The following is an 18,812-nucleotide window of genomic DNA, read 5'->3' as shown; positions in this document are numbered from 1 at the left end:
AAAGACCTGTGATTAACTGATCACCAAAAGATACAGTGGGAGGATTAATTATTTGATCCCCTGTTAAATTTGGAAGATGGCTCATGTACAGAGAAATTAAGTTTCCAAATTTTTTGGGTAGTTTTATTTTAAGAGAGAGAAAGAAAAACTTTACACAAAAGTAACACGTTGATTTGTAAGAGGAAACAACGTGAAAAATAATGAGAATGAATCTACACCAACGAAATGAGGTGAAATTATTTTCAACCAACAGGGGGCTGTGTTCTTTTCTCGGTAAGGACACGTCACTACACTACAGCGGCGGGGTAAGGAACAAAATCTGATTGACATCCAAAGAACCAATAAGATACGAGAAAATAAAACGTTGAATGACACATAACCAATAAGCACGCAGTATGTTCTAGTCGGGGCGGGATTAGCTCTTGGTGAGGGTTGTGTGTGAAAAGTGAGTAGCAGGAGCGGAGCGGGTAAGTGTCTGAAGATTACATATTAAAAAGCGTTAGTTTTTCCAGGACTACCAGTTTTTATTTTCTGTTGCTATATGTGAAGGAGACGCAGATACTTCTTTTTTAAAAATAAGCCAGGGAGTTGGCGCGTGACTGTGGTTTTCATTAAAAAGAGGCTAGCAGGTTAGCCTAGCAACTAACACACTTTGAAGTGGATGCAAGCCGGCCTGACGCTAACTAGCAATAAGACGCTGCACAAACTACAACTATGCCTGAATGCACTTTATATGTGCAGTTGTTGAGATCTGGTTTAACCGTATTAGCTGCCGTTCATTTGCTCTTTCTGTGATGTGGGTTAGCTGTCAGCACTTGAGGCTCGTTCTGATAGTGGTGCTGTCTTGAAAGCATGAGGGCTCGTTGGAGCTTAGTGGTTCGACACTTTTCGTAAAACCTTTTTAATGCACATGTGAAATAGACGGGCACAAATCCATGCAACGGGTTTCCAGAGTGTCTACTTCCTGCTTTGTGACGCCACACGTTAGTGCGTGGCCTTATGTGGTTGGGCTGGACGTGGAAGTTAACTCCTGACATCTGGATTGCTGATTCTGTTTCTTAGAACCTGACTTGGAAACATATTCCGCGGGATTTTTATAAATGCATAAACATATGTCTAAAAGTGCATTTGTAGTGCCTTTTCTATTGTGCTTAGAACCATTGTCTTTCTCCCATTAGGTAGTACGGGTAGCTTTCCCTAACCTCGCCAAGATGACCAAGCTGGGCTTCCTGCGTTTGTCCTATGAGAAACAGGACACGCTGCTGAAGCTACTGATCCTGTCTATGGCCGCTGTCCTCTGTGAGTCCTCTGCTCGCTGTATATGATAGCATGGACAACACTATACAACACACACATCACAATGATCCATGTAATCTTTCTTTCCCCTCCTCAGCATTCTCCACCAGGCTCTTCTCCGTGTTGAGGTTTGAAAGTGTCATCCATGAGTTTGACCCGTAAGTACTGTCTGCATCATCATTCATTACATTAATAGTTTTTCCTCCTGAAGAGTCCTGTCTCACCTTCACCTTAATGTCACAACCAGGTACTTCAACTACCGTACCACCCGCTTCTTGGCAGAAGAAGGATTTTATAAGTTTCACAACTGGTTTGATGACAGGGCTTGGTATCCTCTGGGGAGGATCATTGGTGGCACCATTTATCCGGGTAAGACCATAAATTGTCGTAAGATTCTCCTGTCGTGTGGAGCAGTTTGCGTGTTACGTGAGTTTTTGAAGGCTCACGTCAGATTATGATGGTGTGCTTCTGTTTTCTTTCTCCAGGACTGATGATCACGTCTGCTGTCCTGTACCATGTCCTACATTTTTTCCACATCACAATTGACATCCGTAATGTCTGCGTCTTCCTGGCTCCCCTGTTCTCCTCATTTACCGCCATAGTCACGTACCACTTAACCAAGGAGCTGAAGGTAAAAAGAAAATCACCCTATAACACAGACACATTGTTCATTAAGAATCATGTTACAGGAAAACAGAGGCGGTGGTTTACGACACCAACTGTCTGCCATCTATAATCCAGTTTTGAGATCCTTCCCAGACGCCTTAACACCTACTCACATCCTGGGCCATCTGACCTCAGGAAATCACATGATAGGGTGGGGCCAGGTTTCCCAATGAGCTCACCCAAAACCTTGGCTGATTGTGACCCACACCCATTTTCACACCTTGGCTCATGTGATTAGGTAGAGGACCATTAGGGGGTCCATTCTCCCTCTCAGACTTAAGCTCCCACAGAGCTTAAATCTGGGACTCTCCACCATTTGACCCTAGAACTGAAGAAGCTTCTCGGATGACAGGTGAGACGTCTTCAAGCAACTTAAAGAAGTCCAGACGCTTTTCTTTCCAAGCTCCTTAGACTATGATGACCTGGATGACTGAGAACCTTCACAGGAAAAACGTTACAGGAAAACATTTTCATTGGGATTGATAATGGATTATACAGAGAGATGTTATAGTTAAGTAGTCTACTTTGTTTGTTATGAATAAAATAGACAATACAAAAGAACATCCTGTCAGTATAAATGCAGTTACACACAATGAGACTTCAGCAAACTTTTAAGTTTATTGCAACTTACACAAAGTCTAATAACTTGATTTGATATATGCAGGCTCCAGTTCCTCATTTGTTTCCATGCTCTGTCCCTCTCAGTACAGGCACAATAACAGCTGCATTGATCAGTGTATTAGTTCATGTTACATTGCTTATGACTGGTCAGTATTCGCAGGCTGTAGCAGCAGTTACATTGTTAGGTTAGGGATTTGGGATTATCGTCTATCTTTTGTATCAGGCAGTCTTGGGACTACTGCTGAGTTTGAACGTAACCAAAGAGTTAGGGACATAATCCAGGATATGTTTCATCTGGGACAGTTCAGTATTGTACAGTTTATATCTGACTTAGTAGGGACCAGTATAAGGTTTTTTTGGTCTCTGTTCCACATATGGTAGACATCAGGTGTGTTTTTACAGTGGACATGCTCAGTTTGGTTTCTTTATCAGGATGCTTCCTCAAGTAAAGCCTGAAGGAGGCAAACAGGTCGACCACTCACTAGCTGCACATTCCAGACTATTACCTGCTCTCTGAACACAAAGGCACAAATAAACAGACTTCACACTAGGAATCCAGGACTTTAAACGGTATTCACCAAGTGTCTGTGGGGTATTTCCATCCTCATTGCACCTCTGTCAGGTAGAGAGAATTTAAGAGTGGCAGCACCTGTGTGAAAGTGGCTTAAGACTGTTAGAACAAAACTGAACATGGTAAAGACTCTTTATTGCAGGACTGTGGTGTTAACCTGCACTAGTTTTAACTAAGTGTGTTTTTGTCTCTTCAGGATGCAGGTGCTGGGCTCCTGGCAGCTGCCATGATTGCAGTGGTGCCTGGTTACATCTCTCGTTCTGTTGCTGGCTCCTACGATAATGAAGGTAACAGAAACTCAGTGGCTGCTCATTTTATTCATCAGTCAGAAAGTGCTTTTTCCCTGGTAAACTATGTTATATATTCAGTCAATAATGAAAGTAAAGCTGTAGCATTAGAGGATATACACCGAAAGTGCAAAACAGTATAATAAGAAAATGATCCTCCCTGCTCAGGTATTGCCATCTTCTGCATGCTGTTGACCTACTACATGTGGATCAAGGCTGTGAAAACAGGCTCAGTGTATTGGTCGTCCATGTGTGCGCTGGCTTACTTCTACATGGTGAGGAGATGCAGCTGATCTGCATGTTGTACTGAGTGCATTACGAGGTGACTTTGGTCATGAAATGGTCTCTGTGTGCATTTAGGTTTCCTCCTGGGGTGGCTACGTGTTCCTCATCAACCTTATTCCCCTCCACGTCCTGGTTCTGATGCTCACAGGCCGATTCTCACATCGCATATATGTGGCTTACTGCACAGTCTACTGCCTGGGCACCATCCTCTCCATGCAAATCTCTTTTGTTGGTTTCCAGGTAAAAAGAACAATCTCATTTCATCACCTGACACACCCTCCTTCCAGGACGGTTTTTTGTTAAAGATTAAAAAGTAGTGATATTCTCATGATGAGAAGTTTCACTTTGCTTTGTATCACACTGTTCAGTTCCTTGTCTCCCCTTTTTTCATTTACCAGCCGGTGCAGTCATCAGAGCACATGGCAGCCTTTGGCGTGTTTGGTCTGTGCCAGATCCATGCTTTTGTGGACTACCTGCGCAGCAAACTCAATGCTCAGCAATTTGAGGTGCTGTTCAAGAGCGTCATCTCTCTGGTGGGCTTTATCCTGTTGTCTGTAGGTGCTGTTCTCATGCTGACAGGTAAGAGGATTAACAGTAATGAATGGGAAAACCTTTCTAAAAGCTTTTGACGTGACATGATAAGTACGTTTCTGTCAGGTAAAATCTCTCCGTGGACCGGGCGTTTCTACTCCTTGCTGGACCCTTCCTATGCCAAGAACAATATCCCCATCATCGCCTCTGTGTCCGAGCACCAGCCTACCACCTGGTCCTCATACTACTTTGATCTGCAGCTCCTAGTCTTCATGTTCCCAGGCAAGGCAGCAAAAGCACAGCGTAGCACTGGCTTAATATTCTGTAATCACTCCATATTTCATTCCAGTTTACCTTTCTCTTCTTACAGTCGGTCTGTACTACTGTTTTAACAACCTGTCTGATGCCAGGATCTTCATCATCATGTACGGCGTCACCAGCATGTACTTCTCAGCTGTCATGGTACTGCTGCCCTTCTTTTAGTGTGTGTGTGTGTGTGTGTGTGTGTGTGTGTGTGTGTGTGTGTGTGTGTGTGTGTGACACATGCCATCTTAGACAGTTGTTTGCTTCTGGGATTTTAAAAGCAACCTGATGGCATCACTTTTACACCATTAAATGTAACCGAAGCAAACAACAAATGGTGTCTAGGATGTTGTATGCGCCCCGTCTGTGTCATATGTTGGTTGTTTTTGAGTGTTTGTTTTTTAACTGCACTGCTTGTTTCCTCCTCAGGTGCGTCTGATGCTGGTACTCGCTCCGGTCATGTGCATCCTGTCAGGCATCGGCGTGTCCCAGGTTCTAACCACTTACATGAAGAATTTGGACGTCAGCCGGCCAGACAAAAAGAGCAAGAAGCAGCAGGATTCCACCTACCCAATCAAAAATGAGGTGAGTTGGCTGACAGGATAAGCTTGCTGTGTAAGGTGGTGACAGTGACTTTTGTTATGCCATGGTCGTGTTGTGACATGAAATCTGTGCATTCGGACAGGTTGAACCTGTACAAAAAAAAAGAACAACTACTGATTATTTTAAATAATCCATCATTGTCAAGCTCTCAGCTCAGTGTTTTATAGTCTTGATTTTCATGTCTAGTTTAAAATCTTGTCCAAGAGAACACAAACCTTTTCTTCTCTTCTTGTATTTGATATTTCATGCAACTTGAAACAGATACTACACTTAAAGGTGAATTGTTGTATAATTACTGTTAGGTTTACAAACAATTGTGGGATAGGTACACTGCATTGTTGAAGGTTCACAACCTTGACCAAATAAAAAAACAAAACGTGTGTTTAGTTGAGATTCTTCCTCATGATTTAGATGATTTTTCAGTGTAGCGATGGGTGCAAAGCTACACCAGTCTGACCTGCACCTGCCAAGAAATATAACTATGCATTTACACAGATCTCAACAGCTATGATAGATCTGCTTGATGGTAATATGCAGTGTGACCTCAGTGTGTTGACAGCACAAAGATGAGACCTCTATAAAACAAAATGGAATTTGCTGCAATTGCATCTAGTTTGTGCTAATGTTAGTATCCTGGCAGTCTTGATGTGCTGTTGACAAAATGTATAGACTCAGTGTTTCCTCCTTCGTGCATCTCAGTGTCAGTAAATGTTGTTCAAAATTTGTTTGCTCCAAGTCAACATAAGCACTCCATTTTACTTGTGCCTGCAGAGCAATGCAGACACTCCCACAAAAATTATAAGTGCAACAACAACGTTACTCACTAGAGGGAATTAAACACACAAATGAGACTTTAGAAGGTTCTCTCTACACTTTCTCACTTGAGTATTTGGCTGTTTTCACCTTTGAGACAAACTCAAAGATCAGAGAAATCTCCTCCCATTCTTTATTTCACACTCCCTCAATTTATTCCATTACCCGTTAAGTGGCCCAGTTCCTGGTTTTAAACTACCTGATCCCAAATAAAGTGTAGTAATAATGAATATAAAAGCATGTTGACATGGTCTGTGTAAACCTACCAGGTTGCCAGTGGGATGATTCTGGTAATGGCTTTCTTCCTCATCACGTACACGTTCCACTCTACCTGGGTGACCAGCGAAGCCTACTCCTCTCCATCGATTGTCCTGTCAGCCCGTGGAGGTGACGGCAGCCGCATCATCTTTGATGACTTCAGAGAGGCCTACTACTGGCTCCGCCACAACACACCTGAGGTCAGTTAATCCCACGTGAGGAAGAAAAGGTTGATCATTAAACTATAGATCGTTGTCATGAGTGATCAACAGTCACAGCCGTTTGATCAGATTTCCCATCTACGTATCTGAGTGTTATTTTTCCTATCCAGGATGCCAAAGTCATGTCATGGTGGGATTACGGATATCAGATAACTGCCATGGCTAATCGAACCATTCTAGTGGACAACAACACATGGAACAATACTCACATCTCCAGAGTTGGACAGGTGAGCTGGGTGACCTTTAAGGTGAAATTGTCTATGAAATGCTGCTGTGCTGACCATGCTGCCGTTTCTTTTGCAGGCCATGGCATCGACAGAGGAAAGGGCCTACGAGATTATGAGAGAGCTCGACGTCAGTTATGTTCTGGTCATCTTTGGAGGGCTGACGGGCTACTCTTCAGATGGTACGCCGCCTAACACTCTATAACTAGTGCAGCACGTAAGGTGTTGTGTTTTTAAGCTTCTAAATAAGTGAAATTGAATTTTAGGAGTTCCATTTTTTGTCAACTCATTTAAACATTCAGCACATGAAGTAAGACATTGCTGTTTGGACGGTTATGAGCATCTTTCTAATTGGTGTATGTGTTTGCATGACAGACATCAACAAGTTTCTGTGGATGGTCCGTATTGGAGGAAGTACAGACACCGGCAAGCATATCAAGGAGCACGACTACTACACTCCCACCGGAGAGTTCAGGGTGGACCGCGAGGGCTCGCCAGTCCTGCTTAACTGCCTCATGTACAAGATGTGTTACTACCGCTTTGGCCAGGTCTACACAGAGGCCAGTGAGTGCTTCTAGTACCTTCTACCCCTAGTCTGATCTATTTATCACTTTATATGAGCCTCCTAAATTCCAACTGGAGGAATGTGATTCAGAAATTAAAAAAACAAAACAAATACACAGCCAGTGGTTTTTCTGATTAATTCTGGTTCCCTCTTTTGCAGAGCGCCCACCTGGTTATGACAGAGTGAGGAATGCCGAGATTGGGAACAAAGACTTTGAACTGGATGTACTGGAGGAGGCTTACACAACAGAGCACTGGCTGGTTAGGATATACAAGGTAAACAAGCTAACTTTGTCTCTATAACAGTTGTTATAGTTCTGTATTTTCATGTTGAGTGTTTGGTTCCAGATTGTTTCCATTGTAGGTTTACTCATTTCAGTTTTTATCACTTTGTTTTTCTGATTATTAGAATATGAGGGGAATTATTGCTTAAAACTGCCTCAAGCTTCTCACATGCTTATCTTACATTATAGTAAACATTGTTTTTAATTTAATGAAATGTTATATGACTAAACTATAAAATCTTAAGTTTACTGATTAATGCAAATTCTTGTGACTTTACCTTTTAAATCACTCAAAGATTAGTTTGTTTGAGGGTGGGCTTTTTTTGTTTTTCGTCTTTTTAATAAAGTGACCTTTCCACAGTTTAAAGTTAAACTGTGTAAACATCTAAAATCAGTTTCAGAACAGAACTTTCTAAGCTAACAGTGTTCTCCTGTTCTTTAGGTGAAAGATCTGGACAATCGGGGTCTTTCAAGGACATAAGGTGCACAGACAGCAGTGAAAACGGCCTTTAAGCGCACTGAACGCCTTCCTCTGTGGTCAGCAGTCGAGCGGGAAAAGAGTACCTTTTTTATATGCCTTTTGTTTGGGGGAAGAAAATGGCATCACACGTCTTTTTCTTTATAGATGATTTTCATTTTTTAAATTTTGTTTATAATGAAACATCTCATCTGGGATCAGAGGGAGATGATGTCAAAACGTCCAGTTTGATCTAGGAAGTGTATTTTGCCAAGAGGTGGTCATTTGTGAGCGGTTGAATTTTTACAATGTGGTCAATTAAAGTGGGATTAAATCAGAATACAACTGAGTGTATTTTTTTAAATTTTCCTTCCCCGTCACTGAAATGAAATGCAGCGTAGGCTGTAGTCAGCTGTTGATATTCAGTTGGATCAGTTTTGTCGGCTGCCCGATCCTCTTGTTTCTCACGCTTTGAACAGTAGGCTAGGAGCAAAAATGTTTGTAGAGTTTACTGCTGACCAACCACGCTTGAGCAGGTAATGGTTCATATGGAAAGCAAGAAAATGATTGGATTTACTTTCGTTTTAGTCTCCCCACTCATTTTCTGCCAGGGAACAAATTATCCATGAGCTACTCTGGAAGCTCTGAAATGTTCACTGATGTCGGACCATCACAACAGCCAATTAGCTGCCAAAATGTAGGGTTACTTAATCATAATTTTAACTCTTGCCCACTTCATAGATGGAAGACAGTTTCAATTTATTACATAGGTTCTATAAAAAGGATGCACTCAAGACTTCATTTTTTTAAAAGACAACTTCAGAAAAGTGTTTAATTGTCGTAAAGTGTTAACTTCAGAAAAGTTAGTATTCAAGGAAACAAAGCAGGACAGCATGAACATAAATACAGTAAAATATTTCATATTAGGACAATTCAATATTAAAATCATCTTTAAAGTGTCAATTAGGTTGAGTACCAAGCATTGCTGAATACACCCCCCCTTAGAAATAGTACAAATATAGGTTTCTTTAGAGGCTGGACTCGTCCGGGAGATCCGCGACGAGTGCAGTGTTCTTTCTGTAGATGTAGGCGTTAGGATTATCATCCAGCTTCACCAGCTCAGCCAGCGATGACACGCAGGGATCGTGATCGACGAGCATCTTGGGCAGCTGGCTGGATTTGTTGTGGATGCGGGAGGAGCGGCGCACAGGTGTCAGAAACTTGAGATCATTAATGTTGCTCTTTCTCCTGGATGCACTCGTGCCGACCTCGCCTTCAATTGTTTTTCTGACACTGAAATGTTGAGAGAATCATTTTGTAAGAGTTAAGAACGAAGTGGCTCAAATAATCAACTGAATAGATTTGCTAAGACAAAGTTGACCGGCTCACCTTTGCAAGTATGGCGTTGTTTTCACGCTGTATTTGATCACTGATGCATCCTCCATCTCTGGAGTCGTCTCTATCACGTCGTCATCATCATCACTTTCTACATAATCCATCTCCACTTTCTGATCATTGCTTTCTTCTGCTTCATCCTTCACCTGCTTACCAGCATCCTCAGGCATGTCAATCTTCAGTTCCTCCGCTTTACATTCATTTATGCTGTCCTCCATTTCACTGTTGCACTTATCTGTCAAACCTGTGAGTTCTTATCAACACAAATGACAAATATGTAAACAAAGGCATCAGATATTTAAAGAACTGCATAATGCTGATTATTTTACCATCGCTACATCTCGATGGCGTTTCCATGGCCTCCAAGGCATCACAGAGATTCACAACAATCTATAAAACAAAGGGAGATCTTTGATGTTCAATATTATACATTTTAATCGAGCTAATTAGAGGATGAAACCATGCTCCATTTCTGCTTACATCATCCACTCTGTCTTGTGACTCAGCAGACAGATCCCCATCAGAAGTTTCTAGGTCTAGTGTAGTGTTCATGATCACTGGAGTTTGGCTGGATGCTGTTGGTCCTGCCCTCTGAGTATCTCCACAGGAAACAGTGCCTACAGCAGTGTCAGCGTTGTACATTTCCAGTCTTGGCTCAGGCATGTGGCGTGCAGCAGGCTGAGATGGAAGTTTGACGACAGGTTTTGTAGAAACGTTGGTTTTGGAGGGCTTTGCTGTCGACATGGCTGGTCTCTTGAGAGCCTTACCCTTTGAAGCCAGCCACTCAGCCAGTTTTGCTCTGTAGAAAGCACATAAATAAATTACCTTTTTTTTATTTTATTTTATTGTAATATAGCAAACATCGCATGTATGTGTGGAACATCTTACTTTCTCTCTTCTGCAGTCTCCATAGTAAATCTGTATTGACTGATAGTGTTTGAGGCAAGAGGCTTGCTGACCTTCTTGTCAGGTTCTGAAATCTGTGTTTTTGGGTTGTGAGTCCCACCTGCCTTGGTGGGAGCCACAGTAGTGTTTCTAGAGCCAGCAGTGGTTAGTGTTGCTGGGACGATTCTTGCAGGCGGGCGAGCAGAGGAGAATCCAGCAGGACGACGACTGCTGGCAGCAGGCTTGGAAACCTGAGCAGGTCCATCAGACACAGACTTGGACCTCACTGGTGCAGGTTTTTGAGTACCATGTCTCTGCATCTCAGCAGCAGATTTGGACCTCCTTCTTGCCATTTTTCCAGGCCTTTGGTTCTCCGTTTTCGGTGCTGATGGGTTAGGGTCCATCATACCTGCACTTGCCTTCCAAATAGACCCAATTTTTGACTGGACAATCTTTCCTTTATACATTCCTAGAGCATTCCTTGATAACGACACAGCAGCTGGTGCCGGTTTCTGGGCCTCAGGCACTGACCTAGTGTCAGTTTGTTTAGCCTTAGCTCTAAGGGGCTGACTCTTTGGTAGGGTCTGCTGTTTTGGGCCATTTTTCAGTTGGAATGGCACAACAGATGTTTTCTCTCCTTTTATAATTAACTTTCTTTCATGTGCAGGCTGGGCATTTTCCTTGTTTTCCTGTTACAAAAACAACAACAACATTACATCATGATATCTGCTAAATTCAAGATGGGCTTTCAAAAAAAATGTCATGTTATGTCAGCTTACTTTCTTACTGATGTGGTTCCGTCTTGAAACTACAACTTCCATTGTGTAGCCCCTCAAAACTGCTTAAATTAGTCAGGAATGCTGGAATGTGAGCAAAGCAAGGAATACACTGCGTGATTAGTTATTAACATCAGCTTGCACGCGAAGTGCTCGAAACTCAATCATTTAGTAAAACCGACGAACTTAAACTTCACTTTACGTGTTGAATACGCATATGCAGTACTCTGTCGTAAATTAACGTTAGCTAGCTAATATAACGTTAAAGAATACAAGTTGGACATAATGAAAATTTGCCGTCAGTCTCCGATAGTGGGCTAAAGTAATGCTTATATATGAAACACTGACTTACCCCTTCGTTATAATCTTCCAAGAAACCCCTCCACCTCAGCCCCGCAGCTCAATCTGAGGGAAAAACACGCCTCGTTTTGCTTCTTCAGGATTTGACTTGGCGCTGCAGCGCTCCAATTGGTCACCTCTGTATCGCGAGAAACCAAAACCAACCAATAAAATATCTCCAAACTAAGCGCGAGAACAACAGATAACGTCATTCTTCCAGCCCTTAGGTTTTTATCCCCCCCTTCTGTTTAAATGTTTGAACCCAAATAAAATTCCTGTAATACCGGTCCGTGCTGACCGATACACACCCAATGTTGCCCTTAAAAAAAGAAGTCGAGACAGTTAAACACCAGCTGTCAGGAAATAGAGTTGGAACAAACGAATACACGAGAGTTTGACTTATGAAAGCTTCTACTGTATTAAGCGGTGTTTTTATGTCAGTCTTCACAAGCCTTTAACTTTGTTTTCTGCACAAGTACATAAACGCTAATTATGTTTTTAAAATAAGCATAACAGCCAATGACTGTGTGTGATATATTAATATTACGGATCCCACGCCTCAGCACAAACACAAGATACATTTGGGATTATGCCTCGGCATGTTTTCAGAGTTTGAAAAGACCGCTGAGGATTATGGGACAGAAAAGAAACGCGCGCTCATTTGATGCACGTTATTTTCCAAGTCAAGCTACTCAATAACAGCCTTCAGAATAAAGTCGTATGAGCACATAATGGCATATATTGCATACCGAGGCGGCAATTTGTAATTTTATCCATGCATTTGTTATTTGTTTGCTTATATGTGTCGCGTTCTAGGCATTTTCATTAGGTCTATTTAAATTCATAAACCTTTTTTGTGCGTAAGCTAGAAATATAGAGTAGTTTTTAAAAAGCCTTGAAAACTGTAAAGAAGTACAGTAGTTTTTGAGTTGATAAGGAACAAAAATCTTTTTCTTAAAAATACTAAAAGTATTTTATAAAATTATTACCCAGTTAGCCCAAAGTATTTTATTTTGAAAGCACAACTCGGAAGCTCTTTTAAGCTTCCGCTATTGACGTTAGCAGTTCTTTTGCTACCCTCTGAAAATAAAACGATTTTTATAAAAAGGGTTTCTTTCGTAAAATATATAGAATGCAAAATCACTGCGCTGTGCCGAACTGTCCCAGTGGCAAATCTGACCCTCAGCCCCTCTTCCGGTTCCCGAATGATGCAGAAAGGTAACTGATGTTAGCATCGCAAACAAACTATGGCACGCTTTTTGCAACCTTTGCATTTAGCTGTTTAGTACCGTTTTTATTCAAAAGCATTTGGTAGTAAAAATGTTCGTAGGTTTGCTTTTTTGCATATTGCTAAGCACATCTGGAAGATCACGGTTTGTCATAACAGTTTGGTAAAAGCAGTGTTACAAGATTTAAGCAGGGTAGGATATAAAGTTTTAAAAATGTAAATATCAACGAGTCAATGGCAGTTAGGTGTTCAAACTCACCGGCCAATCCTTGTAAATCTTTAATTAGTGTCTGAATTCTACCAGCAGCTTCTATAGTTTGTGAGACATATAGTCTCACAAAGAAGTATCATGTGCAGTATCCTGTGTAGAGCATGTTGGTTCACTTAGTATACAATAAAGAACTAATTGCCGATCTCCTGCATCGTTCCTCGAGAATACACAAAGCTATAACGTTGAATTTGTTACTGGAAGCTTTTGAAAATTGTCTTATGTGATCTATATGCACTGAAGCTTCTGTGTGCATTCATAGCTTTCATATTCAAAACAATGTAAAAGCATCTCTTGTAAGACAGTCACTATACTTCTAACCCAACCTAGCAATTGTTTCCAAATTCAATAAAAATCTCTGTTTTTCAACATTGTATATTCAGTCAGTCTCTGTATCATTTTAATATCTGCAAATGTGCAATAAAGGATCTTGTTTAATTAGTATACAGTACTGTTGAAGTTTGTCCACAGTTTGGTTCCTTGTTTCAGGTCCAAGAAGTGGGCTGAAAAATGCCAGAGGCAAGACCTGATTGACAGATCACCAGAGCACCTGTACAGATACTACAGAGTTTGTGGGAAACATTTTGAAACGTCTTTGATTGACAGTGTAAGTACTATTGGTCCAAATTGTCCGTATTACAAGAAACAATGGAGTTTTCAGTCCTTATATAAAATCTGAAAAAATAAATTGGGGTTTCAGTTTATTTTTGTTGTAGTTCAGGTTTTACCCCATTAACGAGGTCATCGTATGTGTTTTGGTTACAGGATGCTCAGAGTACAGTGCTGAAGGATGATTCCATACCAACTGCTTTTGATATGTCAAGCCAACCTCAGAATGGACAGGCGAAGCGCACTAAACCGACGGTGGGTTAAATTAATCAGAAGTGTTCAGGGATTCCCATCAGGGATGCGAATCCCTGATAAAGTCAGACATTTTTAATTATTGATGATCTATTCTGGTTTTGCAGTATACTCAGGCTTTAATGCACCAAAGTTAAAAGAATAAATATACATGAAAATATATTTGATATAGAGCATACCAAAAACTAAACGAGCAAACCATCTTGGTGGATGGGAGGATAAATAGAGGAATATTTGTGACAGAAATGCCTACCAAAAGCAAAATGAGATAAATGCAGTTACATGGGGCACGTGACATTTAGTGTGTGTCAGCACAAAAAGAGAGGAAGAGGAAAAGCAGTCATTCTGTGCTCTCACAAAGTGAGAGAGGCATTTTATGTTTGCATATAAGGGGTGAAGATAATAGTAGCCGTTGCATGTTATACAAACCAAAAAGAATGAATAACCACTGTATTTTTAACACAACGTGGTTCAAAAGATAGTCAACAGTTCTTGTATGGAGCAATAAGAGTGAGCAATACAGCTCCAAAATTATATCACGATATTTCCATCCTTCTTTTCCACTGAACTACTGTCAGTGATGACAGACTGCCTAATTTGTAGTGTGAGTCTACTGACACACGGCCCCAACAGCACCGTTATAGTGCAATAATAAAGACACAGGAGTATATCCAGTGACAAATGTAAGCGTAGGCAGTTTTTTTGCTACACATTTTAAGTAGAAAATAACTGTGTGACACTTAAACAGTAACTAAAGTAAACGTCTAACTCTTCAGGAGCCTGAACAATATTGTAACACAATAAAACTGGAAAATATTGGGATTAGGATGCTGTATCTTGGGCTGAGCTTTTTAACCAGCTGCTTAAATCCCTGCGTGTCCACCATTTAACTGCAACAGTAGTTTCCATGAGCCTTTTGGTCTTCCTGTCCTATGGAGTGTAACTCTCTTGTGCTCCAGCAGTGCTCGGTGGAGTCATTTGTATATGATGGTGTGTTTTTAAGTAATGTGCTTTGTTTGTAGGGAATGGTCAACAGAGGCTGACACGCAGCTCTCAGACATGTCTGCGCTTGTCTCATGGTTGCACAGTATGAAATGTAAACGCATGGCAGTGTTATAGCAATGAAGTCGAAAAATGACTTTTTTTATATCACAAAAAATTTATACCAGCATTACAGAAATGAAGACTTTATTCATGTTTAACATTATGTCTTTAAAATTGAGGAAAGATTTTAATATTCATTACAAAGACAGCTGAGAAAGGACACATACCTTTATTCATAATTAAACATCTGGATCTTGTAGTAAGAGGGTCTTTTTATTATTATTCTTTGGTAGTAAGTAGGGCGGGGCAAATAATAAAAAGTCAATCAAAACCAACATCTGAAACCTCTAATTGACACATTCCCACCCATGTTGGTATTTTGGTGTTATTTGTTTTTTAAAATCTGTTAATACTCCCCTCAGTATGTACTGTCCCCTTTAAAACAGAGTACTTAACTGACTGCCCAGCTTGAGGAGCTTGTGCCAAATAAAAAGCAGTGCCTGTTATTCAGACACGTTTTTAGCTTTAGTGAAGATAACACCAAACAAAAAGAAGGAAACAAAACACTTGCAGCACAATTATATTACAGAAGTCTCCCAGCTTTAGTAGAGTAAGCTATTCACAGTAGAAACCCAGTGAACTACAAGGAAAGAGAGTGTGCATGTTGATGTGTTGATGATATTGCACTGTGGTGTGGCTAAACAAGAGTACGATCAACAGCACAGTGATTCCTGACACACATGAAAATGTCTTCCTTTGTGGATAAAAGCATCTCGTTACAGCATACATCTGTAATGAATTCCGAAAATACAAGAATTTGGTGCAGAACTTTGAATTTCTTTTGAATTTTCTTTAATTCACACAGGTTTGAAATTGGACATATTTGATTAAATAGCAAGTTTCACCTTGGCCACATGCCTTTGGTAGTCATTAACATGCATCTAGGATAGTTCTGGTAGAATATTTGATCACTCTTGGCAGAACTGGTTGGTTTCCTGGCATGGAGCTGTTTTTTTACTGCTATAGTCCACAAATATTCAGGAGGGTTCAGTTCTGGGCTTTGGGCCTTGCTTTTATCCACAAAGGAAGACATTTTCATGTGTGTCAGGAATCACTGTGCTGTTGATCGTACTCTTGTTTAGCCACACCACAGTGCAATATCATCAACACATCAACATGCACACTCTCTTTCCTTGTAGTTCACTGGGTTTCTACTGTGAATAGCTTACTCTACCAAAGCTGGGAGACTTCTGTAATATAATTGTGCTGCAAGTGTTTTGTTTCCTTCTTTTTGTTTGGTGTTATCTTCACTAAAGCTAAAAACGTGTCTGAATAACAGGCACTGCTTTTTATTTGGCACAAGCTCCTCAAGCTGGGCAGTCAGTTAAGTACTCTGTTATTCATCTTAGGAAAAGGACACTTTAAAAGAATTATTAAAGGCCTAAAATTACCATAACAATCATGCATGTTTGTAAACTTCTGACCACATGTGTATATTAAGATTGTATCTCAGTGGCATTTTAAGTGGTATATATTAACTCCATTTTTATATCTTTTTTGGTAGACCAAAGACAATGAAATGGAAAGTAAGGGAAGGAAGAGTAAGTAGAAACATCAACACACACACACACACACACACACACACACACACACACACACACACACACACACACACACACACACACACAGATATTTATTAATGAAAAATGGAACTATAAACATCCCACAGGCTCATTTGTTACAGAGGAGTTGTTGAGTTTTCCTTCAAGCGTTTCCTTTTCTTTTTCAGAAATGAAAAAGTCTCAAGCAGCAACAGCTAAGGAAGACATCCCGACGTTATCAGAGGAAGAAGAATACAAAGAGTATCTGAAGTCATTATTTGAAGTCCTTCTCCTGCTGGGAGAGCAAAGCATTCCTCCTATGGGGCCTGCCAATAATAAGGACCAAGGCCTTGGGTCCAGCAGCTTTCAGGCATTGCTAGATAATCGCATCATGTGTGGAGATGAAGTCCTAAAGAAGAGGTACAATGACAACAAGGAGTGCTGCTCCACCGAACAGCTGAATCAGCTGATTGAGGTGTGTGAGAAATTCGTCCGCAGTAAGCTTGTGGAGGAAATTAAACAAAGCAGTTTTTTCTCTTTACTCACTGGTGATCCAGTGAAGATCTCGGGAGAATGGCAGCTCCCTGTCTTTGTTCGCTATGTGGACGAGTCTAACTTTCAGAGGGAAAGGTTTGTCGGATTCTTGAACTTCGAAGGAGATAGAGATATCCTTGCAGAGAAACTGCTGTCTGAAATGACTGACAAATGGGGGTTAGATATGGAAAAGTGTAGAGGACAAGCTCACTCCTGCTCAGGGACACATTTTAATCAAATAAAAATATTGGCTGCCAAACTAATGGAGATGCATCCGAGGGCTGTGCTCACACTGAGCTCCAGTCAGTCCTTGAACATGTCGCTGGCCAGTGGGATGGCTTCGTCAGGGGTTCAGCTTGTCATGTTTACCTTTAAGAAGATTGAGTCTTTTTTCGGTCAGTCAGCGTTACTGCAGCTGGAGCTCGAGAACGCAATTTCGATTTTCTACCCTGACAACGAGGAGAAAGCCAATGAACTGAAAGAGATCTGTCGCACCGGATGGACCAGAAGAAATGATGCGTTTGAAGTGGCAGTGGATATCCTGGAGGCACTGCTACTCTGTATAGACAGCGTGCATGACAATGAAGATATGAAATGGAGTGATCAAGTCTCACAAAACGCTTTAGAGATTTCAAAAGCACTGACCGACTTTGAGTTCGTGATGGCGTTGGTTGTTCTGAAAAACGTGATGACGATCACCCAAGCCTTTGGGAAAAATATACAAGGGAACGCAACAGAAACCCATTTAGCTGCAGCCAGTTTAAAAGCTGTGTTGCATTCTCTGAAAGAGGTGTCTGACAACATCGACGTGTATCACGAATTCTGGAACGATGAGGCTCTTACCATAGCTGCAACCATGGAAATTTCAGCGAAGCTTCCTCGGTCGTTCTTGAGGAAGCATCAGGCAGAATGTGGATCCATGCGGCCAGAGAGTTACTACAAGGAACACCTGTCTGTTCCTGTGGTGAATCACACCATCCGAGAAATGAATCGACTCTTCTGTGAAGACCACCTGAAGCTTCTCAGGTGTCTGTCGCTGATCCCTGCTGTCATAGAGCAGCACAAATCCACAGAGCCCGAAGAGGTGAATGTGCAGGCATTTAATAATGACATCCCAAATGCAGGAACCCTTTCTGCAGAGTTGCACTGTTGGTGGGTTAAATGGAACAAAAAGGGGAAAGGTGAGACTTTTCCCTCCAGTCTCCATGAAACACTGCAGCTGGCTGACGTCAAGTTCTTCCCAAACATGCTGGCGGTCTTCAGACTGATCGGTGTCCTGCCTGCCTTGGCTTTAGAGGACAACTGCAACGTGGCATACAAGCGCTTCACAATGTACATGGAGAGCACGCCTGACAGATTTAAGTCCAAAAGCCTTGCTCTTTTGAACATTAACTATGATGTTAGGTTTGATCTGGATTCATTGGCTGATACCTACATGAAGACATACCCTGAGGTGCAGCAGGAGTCGTAGTCGGGAATCACGCTCAGCGGAGCAGAGACAGGTGTTAGATACTTCCTAACACATACAAGCGTCGCTGTGCTGGCTCCAGAAACTGAAGAAAAAATGACAAGTTCACCATCTTGTTTTGCCGATTACGGCCCTCCCTTTACAGGAAAACGGCCTCCTGTGCTGCAGCGTGGCTGCTTGGTGAACGTTGAGTGCAGCCCTGAACTCTGTTCAGGTTTTGTTTTTGTTTTCTTACACAGGTTTCCATAATTTGGATGCATTTTCTTTGTTTAAAAAAAATAAAGCCATAAAATTATTCAGACGAGTGATTTCTTGCTTGAACATATCCCCTTTTACTGTGGACATTTAAAACAGCAGAAGAAGAATTTTGGCATAGTTCTTTATCGCCTTCTTCTAAATAAACCCAGTGTTCACTCCATAATAATTTAA

General features: G+C 41.3%; 3 protein-coding genes across 3 annotated transcripts; 2 read left to right on the top strand and 1 right to left on the bottom strand.

Annotated features, from left to right (window-relative positions):
* Positions 1-349: 349 nt before the first annotated feature.
* stt3a (STT3 oligosaccharyltransferase complex catalytic subunit A) lies at positions 350-8,320 on the top strand. The gene is made up of 18 exons (XM_040011252.1): positions 350-467; positions 1,179-1,299; positions 1,394-1,454; positions 1,544-1,665; positions 1,782-1,927; positions 3,351-3,441; positions 3,610-3,716; positions 3,802-3,966; positions 4,125-4,305; positions 4,384-4,539; positions 4,628-4,719; positions 4,990-5,145; positions 6,246-6,434; positions 6,566-6,682; positions 6,759-6,861; positions 7,055-7,243; positions 7,404-7,519; positions 7,970-8,320. The coding sequence occupies exons 2-18, from the start codon at positions 1,212-1,214 to the stop codon at positions 8,006-8,008; spliced, it is 2,118 nt and encodes a 705-aa protein (XP_039867186.1). The 5' UTR covers positions 350-467; positions 1,179-1,211; the 3' UTR covers positions 8,009-8,320.
* A 201-nt stretch (positions 8,321-8,521) lies between these two features.
* On the bottom strand, positions 8,522-11,520 carry si:ch211-266i6.3 (cytoskeleton-associated protein 2). The gene is made up of 7 exons (XM_040011264.1): positions 11,393-11,520; positions 11,044-11,124; positions 10,268-10,953; positions 9,860-10,178; positions 9,709-9,769; positions 9,374-9,632; positions 8,522-9,277 (listed from the first exon to the last, which is right to left on the bottom strand). Exons 2-7 carry the CDS (start codon positions 11,083-11,085, stop codon positions 9,013-9,015), a joined length of 1,632 nt encoding a protein of 543 aa, XP_039867198.1. The 5' UTR covers positions 11,086-11,124; positions 11,393-11,520; the 3' UTR covers positions 8,522-9,012.
* An 889-nt stretch (positions 11,521-12,409) lies between these two features.
* On the top strand, positions 12,410-18,682 carry thap12a (THAP domain containing 12a). Its single transcript, XM_040011242.1, has 5 exons — positions 12,410-12,597; positions 13,365-13,482; positions 13,641-13,739; positions 16,345-16,381; positions 16,570-18,682. Exons 1-5 carry the CDS (start codon positions 12,512-12,514, stop codon positions 18,384-18,386), a joined length of 2,157 nt encoding a protein of 718 aa, XP_039867176.1. The 5' UTR covers positions 12,410-12,511; the 3' UTR covers positions 18,387-18,682.
* Positions 18,683-18,812: the final 130 nt, after the last annotated feature.

This window comes from Simochromis diagramma, unplaced genomic scaffold (genome assembly GCF_900408965.1).
Source record: "Simochromis diagramma unplaced genomic scaffold, fSimDia1.1 OVJJ01000123.1, whole genome shotgun sequence".
In the NCBI taxonomy this organism is placed as follows: domain Eukaryota; kingdom Metazoa; phylum Chordata; class Actinopteri; order Cichliformes; family Cichlidae; genus Simochromis; species Simochromis diagramma.
Note: the sequence above shows the minus strand (reverse complement) of the source record. Positions and strands in the feature narration are given on the sequence as shown.